We start from the raw sequence: 19,386 nt of genomic DNA, 5'->3' as shown, positions 1-19,386 counted from the left end.
TAGATTATAAGTGATGTATAATGTTTGCAACTAGGAATATGTCAGTATGGTTTGTGATGTAAAATGCTTGCATCTTGGATTGTGTCTGTGTGGTTTGTTTTCATTTACATAAATGTATGATTGCTTATGTCATAACTGATGGTTTAGTAAAGATGTTTCTTGTTTTAAAAAAGGGGCAGGAATTTAATAATTTATATAATGTTGCTAAGGTTATATTATATATGGCAATATACATGAAGTATAACGTTTAATGTTAATATGTTAATACAGTTTGATTACTTTTGTATAAATGTAAATTTGCCTATGTCATAAGTGATAATTCAAGAAAGGTGTTAAAAAAACAGAGTTCAGGGATGTCCAGGAAAAGATCACCTCTCAAAAGTCTGTATTATACAGAGGAAAGAGGCAGGGCTTTGAGATGATCAACACAAACATTGTGTTTACTCCATGTATTCTTTTGTAAGGAACCTTTGTGGACATTCCAGTTGCTGCATGTGTCTGATAAGGTACATACAAAAGGGGGCATTATATTCTATGATGAGACTGATAAGGACCAAGTACAGTGGTATGATGACCTCTCTTTAGCTACATGCCATGCCCGTGCTTATAAGTTGAGTGACACAGAAGGATTTTCTTACTGCCTTGGACACGTTAGTTGAAGGCTAGGTTACTTATCTACAAGAGTTCCCAGATCCCGGACTACTGAATCAACTTTTTAAGGGTGTTTTACTGATGACATAATTACCTGGTACTATAATGAATTTTTTAGTACTGAGTTTTAAGTCATGGCTTTGGCACTATGAGTTTGCATGAATTAGACCCTCCTGAAGGGTGTTCTCATCTTGGCAGGTATTCAGTGACTGCACCCAGTCTGCAATCACCTGCAAACTTGGTTAGCCATAGGTCTTTGACACTGGCCGTGACATCTGAGAAGTAGATGTCAAAGAGGAGTGGGCCTAGCACAGAGCCCTGTGCTACTTCTCTGGTGACTAGCTTCACTGATTTTAACCTCCTCGGTGAGCCAACTAGCTATTCAGTGTGTTATAAATGTATATGTTTTACATTACACTCTGCTTGATTGCACTGCACTGCGCTTGTTCACCATAATGTATATACACATTTTTTTCTATGTAATTAGTCTGAACTTCTCTGTTATTGCATACATTTCTGTATTTTTTGTTTGTGAAATGCTCTGTATTTCACCTGGGCTAAGCCAAGAATTAGTGAATACCGATCAGTGCAAAAACCTTTGTAAACAAATATAAATAAATAAATAGGATATCCATACAATGAAGGCAATACACTGCATGATTAGCACAATCGGGAATGAAGATTGATATTATTAACCCATCTTTCGAGCCAAAGGTTGCCAAGTAGAATTCTTTCCTTGTGGAATCTAAGAAAGGAAGTTTTATGGGCAGTGTTAAAACATCTGAGTTTCTTTCAGCAGAAGTAGTGGCGACTAAAAAGAAAATCTTCAAGTATAAGAATTTCAAATTACATGAGGCTAAAGACTCAAATGCAGAAACAGTCCGCTTTTAACTCACACAATAAATGACCCAAAGAGGTACTAGATCCCTGTCAAAAGGACATAGTAGAAACTTCCTTACAGAAAGGCTTTACAGACACAGAAACTAGATGAGAGACAGAATCCTGACCTAAACAGCAGCTGGAAATTTCTAACACAGAACAAGCGTTGTCCACACTATTACCCTCACATAAAATGTGAGCCAAAATAAAGGAATTCTACTTCATAAGTAAAAACATGCAATGGTTTTAATAAAAGTGAGTTAAGAGCTTTCATCCATACTTGATAACTGGACTTAAAATTTTTTTTTAAACCAGCCATTTTAAGACAGTCACATTTAATTAAAACAAAATTCTTAAAGATGTACAACAAGCTTAATATTAAAAAAGTATGTGTGTATATATTTACATTTGATTTTTAAAAAATCACAGAAAATTTTATATAGATCAAAGATTGTACAACATATGTAATAAATAATGCCTTTAAAAATCTTACACAGAAATGTTTACTAAATAAATTATATAAATTATAGCTTGCACGTAACTTTAACACACTACTAATAGAAATAGGATCATTTAAACCTGGTGGTATATTTCCGTTCAGTTTAATTTGTATTGTCAATACAGCATTCAAGTTTGTGTTCACAGAGGCAAATTATGGGATTTACAGGAGCTTTCTCAAACACAAAAAAAGTAAAAACTTTTATTCTTGTTGCATAGTAATTTGTGCTTGAATTGTGTGTTGTTAGTACTGGACTTATTAATATCGTAAATATGCTCAAAAATTCTCTTTTTCAACACACGTTCTGTCTTGCCTACATAGTATGCATGGCGTGAATCACAGAATGCCAAATACACCACTCCTGTAGTATTACACTTGATGCTCTCATTTAACCTTTACATAATACTTAGTGTGTTAATTGCATGTAATAGATCAAACATACGAATGAGAAAGTGCAGATTTTGCCCTCAGTGTAAATTTATATATGAGGGACAGACATTTAGACTTAACACAGTAAGTACTGTGCTTTACTGATGAAGTGGAATTCCTTTATTTTGGCTACGCATTTTATGTGAGGGTAATAACCTGGACCATGCCTGTTCTGTGTTACTAGTTCTTCTGCATGTTATACCTCTGTTTTATTTTATTTACTTATTTTTTTTTAGTTGGAAATTGCTGCCATGTGAATTTTTATAGTGAAATGAAACCTCAGAAAATAGTTCAGACAGATAACCAAGCAACTTTGAAACTGGAGCAGAAAAGGGTCAGGTATTTTGGCTCCTGCTCTGGGACATACATCAAATGCTTCACCCTTCCTGGGATGAAACAACTGGCATTGGCCACTCACTCTCACACTTTCTTCATCAGTTCCTCCAGCTCCAGGCCATTAATCAAATCTCATAAGACTATAGATCAGGTTTTAGTATACTAAACTAAAGAGCAGGACCTTGGTGAGCCTAAATTTAAATCTGTGGCAGTGAAGCAAATTACATTCTGTCTAAGTAAGATTATCACATTTAGCTATAATAAAAAGTCCCATATTGCTATACTTTAAGGTGAATAAACTGTTATATTATATAATATTCTATACAACTGTTGTGACTACCACTGGGAAAAGTACGGTCTGTAAAATCTTATGCACAAGCTGTTAATATCTTTTGCTGTGATTATGTTTCCTGTTACAGTCACTGGTAAAGTAAATAAAATTTATTGCTTAACTATAATGTCATCTAGCAACAAAGGCCTATGGTAAAATGAATGTTGAATGAAGCCTTACATTAATGACACATAATATGATACACGAGGCAATGCTTTCAGTTCAGGAAGTAATGACACTTTCAGCTACAGTATCTCTGCAGCTGTTCTCCATTTTGATATTCACTATTTTTTAAGAAGTCATCCTTGTATATCTCTTGCTCAATATAATTTCTGAATATCCTTTTCTTCCTCTTTGTCTCATTCCTCTGTGAGAAAACAACTACAACATGCAGGCCTTCGAATCTGTGAAACAGTTGACAAAAGACTTCAAATTTTAATTGACACAAAAGAACATACTAAACTTACCTCCAAGGCATTGCATTTGTAGTCTATGGAATCATTTTTTACACTGTTGTTAAAATCTGTCTCTGCCGCAGGAACAGACCAGTCTTCTTCTGGAAAGTATTGACACTCAACTGACTTTGGTGAATCGGTAAGTACTAATTCTTTGCTGAGCCTGTGAATTTCCAGTGTACTTTCTGAGTTACGATGAGGTACTATCTGCTGACTTTCATTAGGTTTGGTAAATTCACTGAATTCGTAATCATCCTTCTTTTGCTCATCATGTTCTTTCTCCAACACAGAGCTAGAAAAAGGAACTTTTTCATTTACTCTTAGATCATTTCTCCAGCTATCCACACAAAGCTTATTTCTTTTCACAGTGTGAAATGGTGCTTCAAGTTCTGTCAAAATATTTTTCTGATTAGACCCAAAAGTAGCCTTATCTACTTTAAAAGGTTTCTCAATTTCAGTGATACCCATGCTGAGGGTTAAACTATCAGTACTGCTGCTGTTGTTATTATCTAATATAATGCTTAACTCACTGACAACAGTCTCACAAGAATTGCTTGTTTGCAGTTTCTGAGTTAAGAAACTGCTGACAGTTTGTGAGTCTACACACTCTGGAGTGTAATTCTCTTCTTTCAAGAGAACATTGCTCTCTGTTTCCTCTTTCAGCTGATGTTCTCCTAAAATCATGCAAGGATCATCTGCAGACATTTGAAATTTTGATTCTGGAGTATATGCAGTAGTGTAGCAAGTCTCATAAGAAGAAGATCCCCTTTCCTTCTGGTCTTCTGACTGGAAACTGGATATCTCCACTTGAGTATCTGGTATACTACTAAGCTCATATGTCGAGTCTTTAAGTTCACAACATGAGTCATACTTCTGAGTCTGGCAAATTTCATTGGAATCAGCTTCGGTAGTGAAAGTACTTATTTCATATCTAGCTGGTTCACCCTCCACATATTTCACCTGCTCTTCATTTATGTTCCTTGTAGGACACTTTTCATTTATTACACCTTGATCTGTAGTCTTCATGGTACAGTTACTGATCACATCTACACCAGGAACATAATCTAAACACATTTCTTGTTGTTTGGTTTTACATGGTTGGTTTTCATTTTCTGAATCTTGATCAAGAGGCTCTATATAGTTTAAGTCATCTCTGCTGCCAGCACATAGCCTGTTTTCGTCACCTGATTCACACTCTTCTACAACTGTGTCTAACTGGTAAATCGTTTCCTTAAATGGATCTGTGATATGAATATCGTCTGTTTCTTCTGAATCCTCAGATGTTCCTAAGTCTTCACTCTCGCCTTCCTCCTCTTCTTCTTCAATAGAACCAAGCTGCTGCTTAAGCAGGTGTCTGTCCAGAAGGTGTTGAAGTTCTGGGTCTAGTGAAATATCTATATTATGACTTTTAGCTTTTAAAAAACTATCATCTTCATTATCCTGGTCTACATATCTGTCATGGTCATATGATTCTAAATGATCTTCTTCATCTTCCAGGTCTTCTTCATCCTCATCTTCTGCTATCTGTTTTCTGATGCTGCTTAATTTTTGTTCCATTCTTTGTAACAAGTCATCTTCTTCAATTAAACCACCTAGTAACCCAATATCATCTTCTGTAACAGAGCTTTTTTCTGTTTCCAGATCTTGATCATCAGACACAATTTCATCATGACTTTCCTCCCTGCTGTTATCAGCCTTGCTTAAATAAAACATTTTCTCAGTCTTGTTTTCCTCATCTAATTCCTCAGATGAAAATGCAGCTGTATCTTCAGTGTTTTCTAAAGCAAAACATTTTTGGCTGGAAAGGAGTAGGCTTTCCTGGTCCTTCTCAATTCTGCTGTGTTCATCATCCATCTGCATCTCACATGTAGTCTCTATATGCATTTGGACATTTCTATCCTCATTCTGAAAATAAGAATGTGGGCCTTTTGTTTCAAATGTGCTCATTACGGAGAAACGTAGTGCTGCAGACTTAAATGGCATGTACTGTTCTTTCACAATCTCTTCATCAAATAACTGCAAGCTGTCCATGCTATTTTCTTTTTTGGTTTCGCTTAGCTTACTTAAATCAGATGATCTTCTATTGTTGTGTTGCAAAACTACAACAGGTGCTGAGATAACTTCTGCAATGACAGGTTCCCTCTCAGACTTTAAATTCTGACTCATTTCACTGTTTTCATTAGATGACTGAAAAGGTTCTCCACAGCCTTTATATTTAACTTCACTTTTTCCTTGAAGACTGAACATTCCCTCAACTTCATTTGCTACATTCACTTTATCTGGCAGATTCACATGAGAAATATCACTTCTGTTATTAAGTTTGTGACTTCTGAACTGCATGTCAGAAAATGGTAAACTTCTCACATTATCTTCACTGGTTTCACTCACCATGTTTATATCTAAATTTTTACAATCCGTATCTGCCTTGTGTGCTGTAACTGTACCTGAACCTATTATAGTAACTTCAGCTGTTTCACCAAGTCTTCTGTTTAGCTGTTTACCATTTACGTATATGGCTTCTTCACACTTTTTCTTAACAGTACTGCTTAGCTTACTTAAATAATCTGGCTTATCCATTTCTGTTCCTAAATTTGAATTATGTGGCATGAGCATCTCTGATTCAGTAGTAACAAATTCAGCTGCAGCATTCCACATTCTATCCAAGTCTTTATTACATGCTACAGTGCATTTGCCATCCTGGTCTTCGACAGATACTTTGTTTTTACTCAGGCTGGACATATTAATTTCAGCTTGTGAGTCTACTGTAAGTACAGAAGGAGCATCTGAGTTCGCAGTATTAGTATGTGTCCTACAAATCGTCTCTGATTCTAAGCCAGCATCAAATGACTGTGAATACTCTTCATATTTATTCCCAATAGCTTTGATAATTCTAACTAATTCCGCTTCATTCCCATTTTCTTTTTTGAATGTAGGCTCGTGCGGCATAAGTATATTAGAAAGTCCAATATTACTTTCAATCACAGAACTAGTTATTCCCTCTAATTCTCTGCTGGGCGATGGTAAGCAGTCAGAGTATGCATCCTTTTCCTCAAGCATTTTATGTAAATCTAAATTCTGTTCTACACTATTTTCTGCATTAATGTTATATGTGGTCTGGTCATCTGTGCCTACACTACTGTGCTCACTTTCATTATGTTTTATGCTGTCAAATTCTTCAGCAGGTAATGATGAATTTTCTTCAAATTCTTCATTATTTCCATGCATTGTCCTAAAATCAGCCATATTTTCTAATTTAGTTTCCAAATCAAATGTATTTGTTACTAGTTTATCTGATGTTACGGTGCTTTGCTTCTCCTCTACCATTTTGTCTTTTTCCACATCTTCAAAAAATGACAAGGAATATTCTTTGACACCATTGTCTTTCACTACACTAGTGCTGCTTAAGTCAAATGTTTCCATCAACTGATAATTAACCTTTGGTATTTTAAGTCCCTCAGGACTCATAGTGTTAATCTCTGTGTCAGAGCTTCTTTTTCTGTCAGAACTTTTCATATTAGATGAGCCTTTTTCACAGTCCTCTTCCATAGACTTAAGGACCTTGCACAGCTCAGTCTTGTCCATTTTAGTCTCTATATCATAAACGAGTTTTACTTGTATGCGAAATCATGATAATTTACTCATGGCTGCTTTTTTAGCTGTTACTAAATGGACATTCCTTTACTGTTTCATGCACTGCAGCTTCATTATCAATAGTGTCAGACAAAGAATACATGGTTTGACATAAAAGTCTGTTTGTGTTATTGTCTAGCTGGTCTAAAGCAACTGATAAATTTAGAGATGCTTCTTCTGACTCTTCATCCTCCTCCTCATCTTCAGTGAGGGTAACATGATTATCTGAAAAAAAAGACAGTAGTTCAAAACCAGAATAATATTTCAATAATATTACTTTTAAATACAAAAGAGTTGTAAAGCGACAGTTACCAAGGATCAGTCTTATTCTAATTAACAAAGTGTAACTGCAAAAGATCTGTATGCTAATGAAAAGTACAAAACCTCTCAGGTTTGATTTCATGGCAAGATCAGAACTCCTAAACAAATCATATATTTTCACACAATAAGCTGCTTTAAAATAATATATCATATCAGAAATTCAGATTTCAGCAAGTAAAAAGTTGCTGATCATTATTTTAATGACAACCGTGGAAATTTTAGAGTGAGTGCACTCTTTAAATATTAGTAAAATGCCTCTTGTGACTGGATATCTGAGTAACAGCATTCAAACAAGCAGCCTGAAAAAGTAAAGCTGAAGGAAACACATTAGCAGTAGAAAGTACAGTTGTGTACACTTACCATAAATGTAGATGCTACAGTGTATTCACTGTTGCAGTCATCACCTGTGGGTTATCCCTGCTGTGGTAGTCTTTGGCTGGCCCGAATACCAGAGTCAATGTTTTTCTGCGCCGGCTGCTGTCATTTTCTGGCTGACATCAGGTCGTCAGTGCTATAAAGGAAGGCAGCAGACGTCTTTATATCAGTTTTCTTGCCCTAACCAGTCAGAGGCCCAAGTAAATATGGTGAAGTGGTCCTGGTGGCTAAAAGCCACCATTAGAAACTTATGTCTCCCTAAAGAAAGAAGATATAAGGGGGAAGGAGGGTAGGAAACCAGGAATGCAACAGTGAATACACTCGAACATCTACATTTATGGTAAGTGTACACAACTTACTATGTTCTTCATGTTTCACTGTTGCAGTCATCACCTGTGGGAGGATTTCCAAAGCTGAGGAGAGGGGTGGTAGGATTAGTGAGAGAGCTAGGCATGGGTCAGCATGCCCTGAAGAGGCAAACCCTGCCCTAGCCTTAGAAAATAGAGGTAGGTGGTAATGCTTGGTAAAGGTATGAACAGAAGTCCAGGTGGCAGCTTTCTCCTCTGAGGAATACTGTGGAAGTAGAGGCTGCCTTAGTGGAATGGATTTGAATAGACCTGGGGGGGGGGGGGGGGGAGTCCCATGCAAACTGTAGCAGAAATGGATACAGTGTGATATCCACTTGGAAATGGTCTATTTGGAAATGAGCTTTCCCTCTACCCCTGGGGTAAAGCTGACAAGAAGTTGGTTTGTTTTCCTGAAGGGTTTAGTATGGTCCAGATAGTATCTGAGCTGTCTGTGCATGTCTAGTGAGTGCAGAATTCTTTCCCCCTTGTTTTAAGATTAGGAAAGAAGGTGGGTAGATGTATGGCCTGGTTGAGAGTTACATCAAATACCACCTTGGGCTTAAAGGAGGGAATGGTCCTTAGGGAGACCCTGTCTGCATGGAAAATAATGAAGGGCTCAATGGCCATTAGCACCTGTAGCCCTGAAACCCTTCTGGCTAAGGTGATAGCTAAGAGAAAAACAGTCTTCCAGGAGAGGTACCTTAGTTCTACTGAAGCAGTAGGTTCGAAGGGTGGTAAAGTTACATAATTCAGGTCCCAGGCTGGAGTGGGTGGCCTTCTGGGAGGTCTGATATTAGAAGCCCCTCTGAGAAACTGTTTAATCAAAGGATGAGAAAACAGGGGGTAGCTATTATGTATCAAAATGAGCTGAAATGGCTGAGGTGTGGCTTTTAATAGAGGAGAAGGACAGCCCACTATTAAGTAGCTCTGCTAGATAGTCCAGGATAAGAGGGATGGAAAGTTGTGAGGTATTGCTCCCTCTGGACTGGCTCCAAGAGCAGAATCTTTTCCATTTTCCTGCATAAGATTTTCTGGTGTTGGGCATTCTGGCCTCTGTGATGATGTCTAGGACCTGTTTGCTTAACAGGGGCCCCTTGCTTGCCTTTAGAGTATTAGCCATGTTGATTGTTTGAGAGTCTGCAGGTCTGGGTGCAGCATCCACCCCCCACCTAGTAAAGAGATCTGAGATCAGGGGAAGCTGCCTGGGAGGCTGTAAGGTCAGGCGGCGCAGTAAGGGGCAACAATGTTGTCTGGGCCAATCTGGAGCAATGAGGATGGCCTTTGGTGTCTCCTCTCTTATTTTGATTGGTACCATGGGGATAAGAGACAGAGGAGGGAATGCATACACAAAGAAGGTGTTTCAGATGAAGGTCAAGGCATTCACCTTCCACACTAGGTGATGATACTCCCTGGTACAGAATTTTTTCAGCTGATGGTTGGGATGCGAGGCAAAGAGATCCACCTCTGGAGTCTCCCACGCCTGAGTGATTTCCAAAAAGATTTTTCTGTGGAGCTGCCATTCGTGGGGGTCCAGTAGGTTTCTGCTTAAGTGGTCTGCCAGGGTGTTGTTGATCTCTGGTAGGTATTGTGCTATCAGGTGTAGTCCATGCAAGAGGCTGTCAGCCAGAGGTTCATGGCTAGCCTGCACAGAGGGTAAGATTGGGTCCCTCCCTGTTTGTTGATTCATAAGTGAGTACTAGGCTAATGGCCCTAGAGCCAACACAAGCCTAGCCCAAGAATATTCCCAGTTGTCCTGTTGCCGGACGTTAGTTTCCTGTGCACACATTACTGTGGTGTTGTCTGTTGTGATAAGGAGAACCCGTGGCCTGAGATGGGGTTTGAAGAATGTCAGAGCCTTTTGTACTGCCATCATTTCCTTCTGGTTGATGTGTAAGGGAAGATGCTGGGCATCCCAAAGACCTTGGGTGCACCTGCCTTCTAGATGAGTGCCCCAAGCTATGTCTGAGTCATCGGTGGTAATGGTCTGCCAGGTTGGGCGGAGGGTGAAGGGAAGACCCTTGTTCTGGGCACAGGCCCCTGCCCACCAGAGAAACTCTGCCCTTATACAGGGGATCAGAGGCAGAGAGGTCTAAATGTTCTTTAGGTACCACTGAAGTTTTCTCATGTGAAGCCTGGCCAGAGGAATTAGAAAGATGCAAGATGCCATGTGCCCTAAGGCTTGCAGGAACTTCCTCGCAGTGAGGTGACTTTTGGAAACTAGCTGTGTAAAATAGAGAGGCAGGAAGCTCTGTTTCTCTGGGGATAGGAAGGCCATTTGGGATGCTGTGTCCAGCAGTGCCCCCAAGAAAATGATCTCCCTGGAGGGTGTTTGCCTTGATTTCTTCTCATTGATTGTGTACCCTAAGGAAGTTAGGAGGGTTTTAACAAAGTGGAGGTCCTTGAGGAGCTTTTCTTTGCACTCTGCCTGAATGAGGCAGTTGTCCAGATAAGGGTAAATTTGTATATTTTTCTTTCTGCAAAAGGCTATGGCCAGGGCTAAGCATTTGGTGAATACTCTGGGAGCAGTATATAAGCCAAAGGGTAGCGCAGAGAACTGAAAGTGTTGTGAGCCTGCTCTGAAGCGAAGGAATTTCCTGCAGGATTCCCTTCTGGGGATGTGGAGGTAGGCATCTTTTAGATTTAGGGTAACTAACCAAGCATTTTTTGTCACTATAGGCAGCAGCTGCTGCAAAGTTAGCATTCTGAATTTGGGGACCACCAGGAAGATGTTCAGAATGGATAGATCCAGGATGGGGCACCAAGTGTCCTCTTTTCTGGGAACAAGGAATAGTCTGGAATAAAAGCCTTTGCCTGTTTGGTCTGAGGGGACAGGTTCTACTGCCCCTTAGGATACGAGAGTTTGGACTTGTTTCAATGCCTCTGCCCACTGATTTGGAGGTAGTTCTGGGTACCCTCTTGGAATTGGGAGTTTATTGATGTTGAATTTGCATCGCTGAGAAATGATCTTTAAAACCCATTGGTCCTTTGCTACAGAAAGCCACTTCTCTTTGCAGAGGGAGAGCCTTCCTCCCAGTTTTTGGTGAGTGAAAAGAGGCCAGAGGGGGGAGAGGGAGTCATTGAAAGTTTTTGCTATACAGGGATGGCTTAGAACTCCCTGCATTTGGAGTGGAAGCGGTCTACTGTTTGGTTCTCTGTTGTCCCTGGGATAGGAGTCTGGGTAGTCTGTCCCTGCGGTGCTTACCTTGCCCTTGTCCACTAAGTGCAGGAAAGGACCAGTGTTTTGAGGGAAAATTCCTGCTGAACCTAGGAGGCTGTACCTGAAGGAAATCTTTTACTGTTTGCATAGATTTTACTTCGTCTTCCATCTTTTTAAGCACCTCTTCTGCTTTTTCTCCAAACAAGTGGTCCTTATCCAATGGTGTATCAAGTAATTTAGATTTGATATGATCAGGGAGAGGTTGTTCCTTCGACCATGCATGTCTTCTAATGACAGATCCTGACACTGTTGCCCTGTTTGAGGCTTCTAGGGCGTCATATCCACAGTGTAAAGAGTGTTTAGCCAATTGACAAATAGAGTGCAGTAAATCTGCTATCTCTTTTGAATTGGCACAGTTAGGAAAGGTAGAAATCTTTTGTTTTAACAGTTATAAAGTGTGTTGCTGACATTTTAACATGTGTAACTGACAGTGGAGTGCTCTGATAGCTAAGGTTGCAGAGGTGTATACTTTTTTACCCCATCTGTCCAGAGCTCTGGAGTCCTTGTCAGAAGGAGGAGGATTCTTTGCAGAACTAGCCTTAGCTCCTTTTGGTCCCTGTGTAAGGACCCCCGGGTCTGCAGCAGGATTTCTGTACAGGTATTTGCGAGAGTTTGGTACTCTGTAGTAGCCGTCAGGTTTTCTGGCAGTAGGTGGGATGGTGTCAGAAGTTAAGCTGGATTCATGAAAGATATCATCAACCACCTCTATGATAGGAGGGATGGCCAAGGGTCTATGCTGGGGCATGTCTAGAAACTCTCTTAGTCTTTTCTTAGACTGAGAATAGTCCTGGGATTCCCAGTGGAAATCTTCTCTGAGGGTGTGAAGGGTTTTCCAAAGGAAAGATCTTCTGGTGGGGAGGCAGAATGAATGGATTACTCTGCTTCTGAATCCTCATATGCAGTAAGAGATTGTTGTTCCTCTTCAAAATCTTAATAATCAGACTCCTCAGAATCCTGTTCTGTCAATATTTCAGGGGAAGAGTCTCTTTTTCTTTTAGAAGGTGCAGCCTAACTAGCCCTGATAAGGGTGATAAGATCCTCCGCCATTTTAAGCATTTGAACAGGGGTAAAATGGTGGCTAGAGATAACTTTCTTAGGAGTGGCCTTGCCTCTAGGCCATCGGTCTGAGAGAAATGGTAGTCAGAGGAAAAGATGTCGTTTTTTTGTCTAGATTCGGTAGTGCAAAAGACCTCCTCGGAAGCCGGTGCCTGCGTCGTGGCTCTGGACCCAACCGAGGTAGAGACAACCAAAGGCTCGGAAGACGAAGAAGATTTCTGTGGCATACCGGACTCCAAAAGGGTCTCAGTAGAGGCCTGCAAAGGTATCAAATTGGGCATCAGGAGCTGCGAAGGCACCTCATTGAATTCCGGAGAACTGACGACCTGCTTAGCGTTAGAGTCGTCGGAAGGCTTAGCCTTGTGTGGTCTGTCTCTATCTTTATTCTTATGTTTTCTCGGAATGTCTATGGATTGTTGGCTGATGGACACCATTTCAGAAAGTGAAGACGGAAGACAAAAATAGCTGGCTACAAAAACAGCTCTACGAATAATGGATCCCGCATTAAAGAGGGCACAGAACCAACAACGGGGGACTTCGTGGTCTGGGCCTAAACAAATGACGCAGTAAGAATGGAAGTCTTGGTGTGGTATTTGCTTTCCACAGGCGAGACAACTGCTAACTTTTTCATACATCGGTTAGTGCAAGAAAAAAAGGATCCCCAAAGGGGTACTTAGCTTTAGACATTTTCAGCTGTAATTTGAACTCTGGTAGCGACCGACCGGCACACTTGCGAACTGCTTCTGCTATGGGCTCCACTGCAAGAAAGACTGATCCAATGACATCGGCTGCCTTCCTTTATAGCACTGATGACCTGACGTCAGCCAGCAAGCGACAGCAGCCAACGCAGAAAAACATTGACTCTGGTATTCGGGCTGGCCGAGGGCTACAACAGCAGGGATAACCCACAGGTAATGACTGCAACAGTGAAACATGAAGAACATCTGAAACACAGCACAAAATACTATAGTAGTGCATTACTACAAGGGTACTCATAAATTACTGGCATGAAATATTCCAGAAATAAGTTCCTCACTTAATTACAGGTGTTAGGCTCCTCTCAGAAAAGTGGCAATCATTTGACTGTAAAAAGCGAGTTGTGAACTACAGGTGGCATCCTACTGTAATATTTCAAATGAGAACAAAACATCTAAATGTATAAAGAACAGCTGTGTAAGAACTTACCATAACAGTAGATGTTTTGACTGATCTCTGTTGTAGTATTATTAACTATTATTAACTAACGGAATATCCTGCCAAGGATAACCATCCATCCATCCATCATACCAATGCCTGGGTGCACTCCCCTTATGCTGTACATCCAGTGTATGACCTCAGCCCAGTGGAGGCAAAGACACATAAAGGACATACAGATGCAAAGTACCTTAAGACTTTCTTGCCTTAGTCAAGCAGCTGAAGTAGAAGTATTATATACATATGTACAATTCAAAAAGGAGTTGGAAAAACAAAAGAGCCCAACTTCAGCCGAACTAAAAAGGAAGAAAAAGAAAGGGGGAGGGATGCAATACTGCAACAGTGATCAGTCAGACAACTACTGTTATGGTAAGTTCTTACACTTGATCACTGCTGCAGTATTAACTGATAGGAGACTCCCAAAGCTGTCCATGAAAATACTGAGGAAGAAACCTGAACAGGGTCCAAAAGACATAGTAAGACTGACTTAGCAAATCATTCTCAATTCTTAGAGAAAATGTTAATCTTGCAATGGTTTGTAAAAGTGTGAACAGAAGACCAAGTAGTTGCTTCAATAATAAATTTAGAATCTAAATCTTTGAAGAAAGCCCTGGAGAAGTAACAACTCTAGTAAAATGTACCTTAACTGGATCCAGAAGCAGTTCACCATGGAAAAAAAGAACATAAAGCGATAGCCTTGGATATTCAATTAGAAATATTTGCTTGGAAGCAGGAACACAGAAAGGTTTATCCTGGAAATATACAAAAAGCTGATTAGACTTCCTAACAGACTTGATTTTGTACAAATAAAACTGAGCTGCCTATGCACATCCACAGATTGTATGATCATTTCGCCTGAATTGTGAAGGGAAGGCAAAAAGGCAAGTTAATTGTCTGATTCAAGGACTGCTCATTAATGAGCTGTGGCATAAAAGAAGGATTAGTAAGGAAATTAACCTTATCCTTATGAAAGATGAGAAAAGGTGATATAGCCATTACATCCTGCAATTCTGAAAATCACTTAGCAGAAGTCAAAGTCACTAAAAACACAATTTTCCAAGTTCAAAACTTGAGAAGCCAGAAGAAAAAAACCCCCCACTTCACTGTAATTTGCCAATCGCTTCATTGTAAGCAATTGGCACATTGCAGTACAGTTAGATCTATGCCCCCCCCACTCTTCCACTGAACAGAAAAAAAAAACAAAAAAAAAAACGGATGTTCCTTCTGTTAGCACACCAATCAGGTGGCTAGATGCATGATCCCCCCCCACACTCTTCTGCCCCAGTCATTCATGTCCCATTTCTGTGCCGTGCTCCCAACCCTCCTTCATTCCTCTCTTTTTATTTCCTCCTTCCTTGTTTTTTATTTAATTTAAAAAAAATATTCTCAAACTGTAGCACGGAGTGCTACAGCACTCATGTTTTAGTTTTTAAAGAATTCTTTTTAAACTGTAGCAAACATTTGCTATATTCAACCTGTAGCAAATTCCTTGCTACATTGTAGGAAGCAGCTGTTACAGTTTAAACCACACATGGAACTCTACACTGCTCAGGTTTGACCACAAATGCAAGACCGTCTTTTAAAAGTGAGATCGGTCTCAGTCACAGATGATCGTGTCTCCCCAATACTTTGCACCCAGAGCACTTGCCTCCCTTGCCCCACCCTAGCTATACTATTGACAGAAGCAGAGGTAACAGGCTCAAAAGGGGATCAGATAAGCTTTTCCAGAACACAGTTCAAATTCCAAGAAGGAGAGGTAACCCTTCTTGGTGGTTTAATATTCAGGATGTCTTTCAAAAACTGTTTTACTATTAAATCAAGATGATAATGGTGGATCCAAAAGGAGACAAGTAGAAATGGCTGACAGATGAGCATTAATAGAAGAGAATGTAAACCCAGCATTGTGCAACTCATAGAACTAAAGCAAACAGCAATACCTCCGCAGTTATGGCAAGTGCAATGGCCCCAAATTCAAAACGGTGAACCTCCAACAAACAGCCAGCACTGGTCTGAGAGGAAAAAAACTTTATTAAAGTCAAACCACAGTCCACAGACCGGTTTCAGCCCAAAAACCTTTGTCATTGTATAACAACTATAGTTAGGAATCCCATATATATGGGTAAATTTCAAACAGCCATTAAAAACCAACCAATCAACATTAAATTCATAAATGATCATTCAAGACAGGTTGTAATAATCCACAAAGTCTCACAATCGAAGCTTTCTCTTTTGTATTTAAAATATTGTGCCATCCAGCCTTGTAATTTCTATTGCCGTGTATTTTATCAATTATAAATTGAAATTTAGCAGTGGCATGTTTAGTAGTATGCCTATATAAAGCATTTGTAGAATGTTTATTTCTGATATTACTGAGGTGTTCTGATATACGTAGCCTCATAGGTCTGGAAGTTTGACCTATATAAAATGCTGAGCAAGTACAACCAGCAAGATAGACCACTCAATCTGTGCTACAATTGGCAAATATGTTGATATTAAAAATACGGGGTGTATTCTTGCAAGTAAATTCCTTCATCTGACAAATATATTTGCAAAATGAGCAATGACTGCAGGGAAAGCAGCCATCCAATCTACCATGGATCTTACTAGAAAAAGTTTTGTTATGTTTATAATGACTGAAATACCCACTCAAGGTTTTGCCTCTTCTGAAAGAAGATTGACATTTAGTACTCAAAAGAGCATTTAGCCATTCATTGGCAAGTCAAATATCCCAGTGCTGTTGCACCAAATCCATGAAATACTGAGTATTCCTGCCATAACTGGTAGTAAATCTAATATTTTGGTGTGAGTTCCTTTTGTTAGTATGGTAAGTTAACAAATCACTTCTCGATAATTTTTTAAACTCAGTACTGGTTTGAACAAGATGTGTTGAAGAATAACAACATTCTAAATCGAGTTATTAAATCACTGTCTTGATGCAAAAAATCTTCATTTGTGGAGCAAATACGACGAATCCTCATAAATTGGGATTCTGGGATATTTTGAATAATATGTTTTGGATGACAGCTGGAGGTATGCAATAATGTATCGGAGTGAAAAGGTTTCCAATATACAGAGCTGGCCAAAGTGCCATCCAACCGCCTTTGTAAAGTAACATCAAGAAAGGAAATACATACCATGTGAAAATTAACCGTGAAATGAATGTCCCACTTATTTTTATTCAAGTACTAAAATTCCTGCAAGTACATGGCATCTGATTTCCAAACTATCCAGCAGGCATCCAAAAATCGTCTTCAAATATCTATTTCATCCAGAAATAGATTATGATTCCATCATAAATAATCATTTGTTCAAGATATCCCATAAAAAGGTCAGCATATATGGGTGCAAACTAAGCACCCATAGCTGTACCTTTAAGCTGTAAATAACTATTTCCATTAAAATAAAAGACATTTTTAGTGAGAAAGTGTTCAGCCAGACACAAAAGAAAGGTGTTAAATCCCGGACTATACAATGGAATTTCCCCCAACCAGTATTCTAGTGCTGAAAGACCAGCCCAATGAGGGATGCCTGTGTACAAGGATGTAACATCCACGGTACACATCAACCACCCTGGGTCCAATTGTGTATCAGATAAAATATTAACAAACTCAGTTGTATCCTGTATAGGAGCTAACACCTTTCAATAAAGGTTTCAAATATGTGGTAAAAAAAAAAAATGGAAAGTGGTTCTGTAAGGGCGCCATTCCCAGAAACAATTGGTCTTCCAAGTGGCTGACTAGCATTTTTGTGAATTTCAGGAAGTAAATATAAATACCGTGGCAATGGATCCTTAACTCTCAAATGAAACAAAGTCTTTTCACAAATTATACCTTCACTAACTGCCAACTGCAAAAATTCATCAATCTCTACCATAAACCTAGACGCTGGATCCATGGACATGACTGTATAGAATAAGAAGTTATGTACCTACCATAATGTTCCATGTTAGTTGTCTTCATCTTGCCTTCCTTCTTGCTGTTTGGGATTGGAGCCAATCCTCGGCTCCGACTCGGCCATCTTCAGTAGCTCGAGAGCTGTTTACTGGCTCGAGGCTACCCCTTACCCCATGATGCCCCCCAGATCTCGTCTGAAATAGCTAATCCAGACATAATATGAGAGAAACCATTTAACAAAAAACTGGTTGTTCCATGCATCCTAATATCTAGAATAGGTTAGGAAAACCTAGCCAGAAGAATAACAATAAAAGAATACTCAGCCAGTGAAAAAGGACTCCTCTCGATCCGCTAGGACGGGGGACGGAGGGAGGGATGGAAGAAGGAAGGCGAGAGGTAGACAACTAACATGGAACTTTATGGTAGGTACATAACTTCTTAATGTTAAGTTGTCTAGCTCGCCTTCATTCTTGCTGTTTGGGACAGCATCCCTAGCACCTAACATCCTGGGTGGCTCAGTGGAACAGACTTCAGAACAGTGGAACCAAAGTCAGCTCTGCTCCGGGAGACCATATCTACCTTGTAATGAGAAATAAAGGTATGAGGGTTTGCCCATATGGCAGCTGCACAGATGGAATCCATGGGCAACCTAGACTGAAAAGCTACGGAGGTGGCTAATGCCCTAGTAGAATGACCTTTCGGTTTGGTTGGTAACTCTTTATTCCATAACTGGTAAATAAATGTAATAGTGTGGGACAACCATCTGGATAAGGTCACCTTGGACACTGGGAAACCTTGTTTGTTTAAGGCATAAGAAAGGAATAATTGGTCTGACTTTCTTATTTATTTAGTTCTATGTAGGTAAAAACGCAATTGTCTATGAAAGTCCAATTGGTGAAGCTTGTACCTTGTTGCTATGATTGGGGAAGAACACAGGGAGATCTATAGATTGATTTAGATTATTTTCTGAGCAGACATTAGGGAGAAACAAAGGATTAGTCCTCAGGGCAACTCTGTCCTTGTGAAACACCAGGTAGGGAGGACGAACACATAGTGCTTGAAGTTCTGAGACACGCCTAGCTGAAGTGATAGCAACCAGAAAGAGTGTCTTCCAAGACAGAAACTTGAATGGAGCAGGATGCTGCTGGTTCAAAAGGAGGCAGAATTAAGAAAGTTAGGACTAAATGAAGGTCCCAAGGAGGAGGGGGATCTCTCACTGGAGGTTTAAGAAGAGATGTTCCTCTCAAAAAAGCTTTACAGAGCTTATGAAACATGACGTTAGAATTTGTCAAACCAATATGAAAATTAGAAATGGCCGCTAATTGTACCCTAATTGTAGCGGAAGTGGCCCCGGAGTGAAAAAGTTGCGCTAGGAATTCCAGAATTTCGTGGACTGGGGCCGAGAAGGGATCCACATTCCTAGACTCTGCCCAACAAGAAAAAAGTTTCCATTTGCTAGCATAAGTTTTTCTCGTTGTAGACTTATGAGAGGAAACGATAATCTTGCGGACTGCTGGGGAAATGCTGGGAAGCTTGGCTAAGGCTGGAAGTGGAGCAACCAAGCTTTTTCCTTTGCGAAAAAACATGTACCCGTGAATTACCATATAGGTGGCAGTACACTAAACACCGAAAGTTTGATAAGAGACTTAGGGACACAGGTGGACAGTGGTCTCACCTTCGATAACCACATCGCCACAACAGTCAGGAAATCCTTCTATGTGGCACACCTCATCACTAAGGGCTTTTCATCCAGAAAAAAGGAGGTCATTGTCC

The 19,386-nt window shown here is 39.8% G+C and overlaps 1 protein-coding gene across 3 annotated transcripts in view; it reads right to left on the bottom strand.

Annotated features, from left to right (window-relative positions):
• Nucleotides 1–19,386, bottom strand: part of LOC122809098 — a 1,918,481-nt gene that overhangs the window by 854,567 nt on the left and 1,044,528 nt on the right. For all 3 annotated transcript variants that reach the window (XM_044080326.1, XM_044080325.1, XM_044080327.1), the window contains exon 5: nucleotides 3,593–7,435. In XM_044080326.1, the coding sequence (XP_043936261.1) occupies nucleotides 3,593–7,162 (3,570 nt within the window). In that variant the 5' untranslated portion in view covers nucleotides 7,163–7,435. The remainder of the gene's footprint in view (nucleotides 1–3,592; nucleotides 7,436–19,386) is intronic.

Source organism: Protopterus annectens, chromosome 8.part0 (genome assembly GCF_019279795.1).
Source record: "Protopterus annectens isolate FY-2018-M chromosome 8.part0, PAN1.0, whole genome shotgun sequence".
Lineage (NCBI taxonomy): Eukaryota > Metazoa > Chordata > Ceratodontiformes > Protopteridae > Protopterus > Protopterus annectens.
This window is presented reverse-complemented; position numbering and strand designations above follow the sequence as displayed.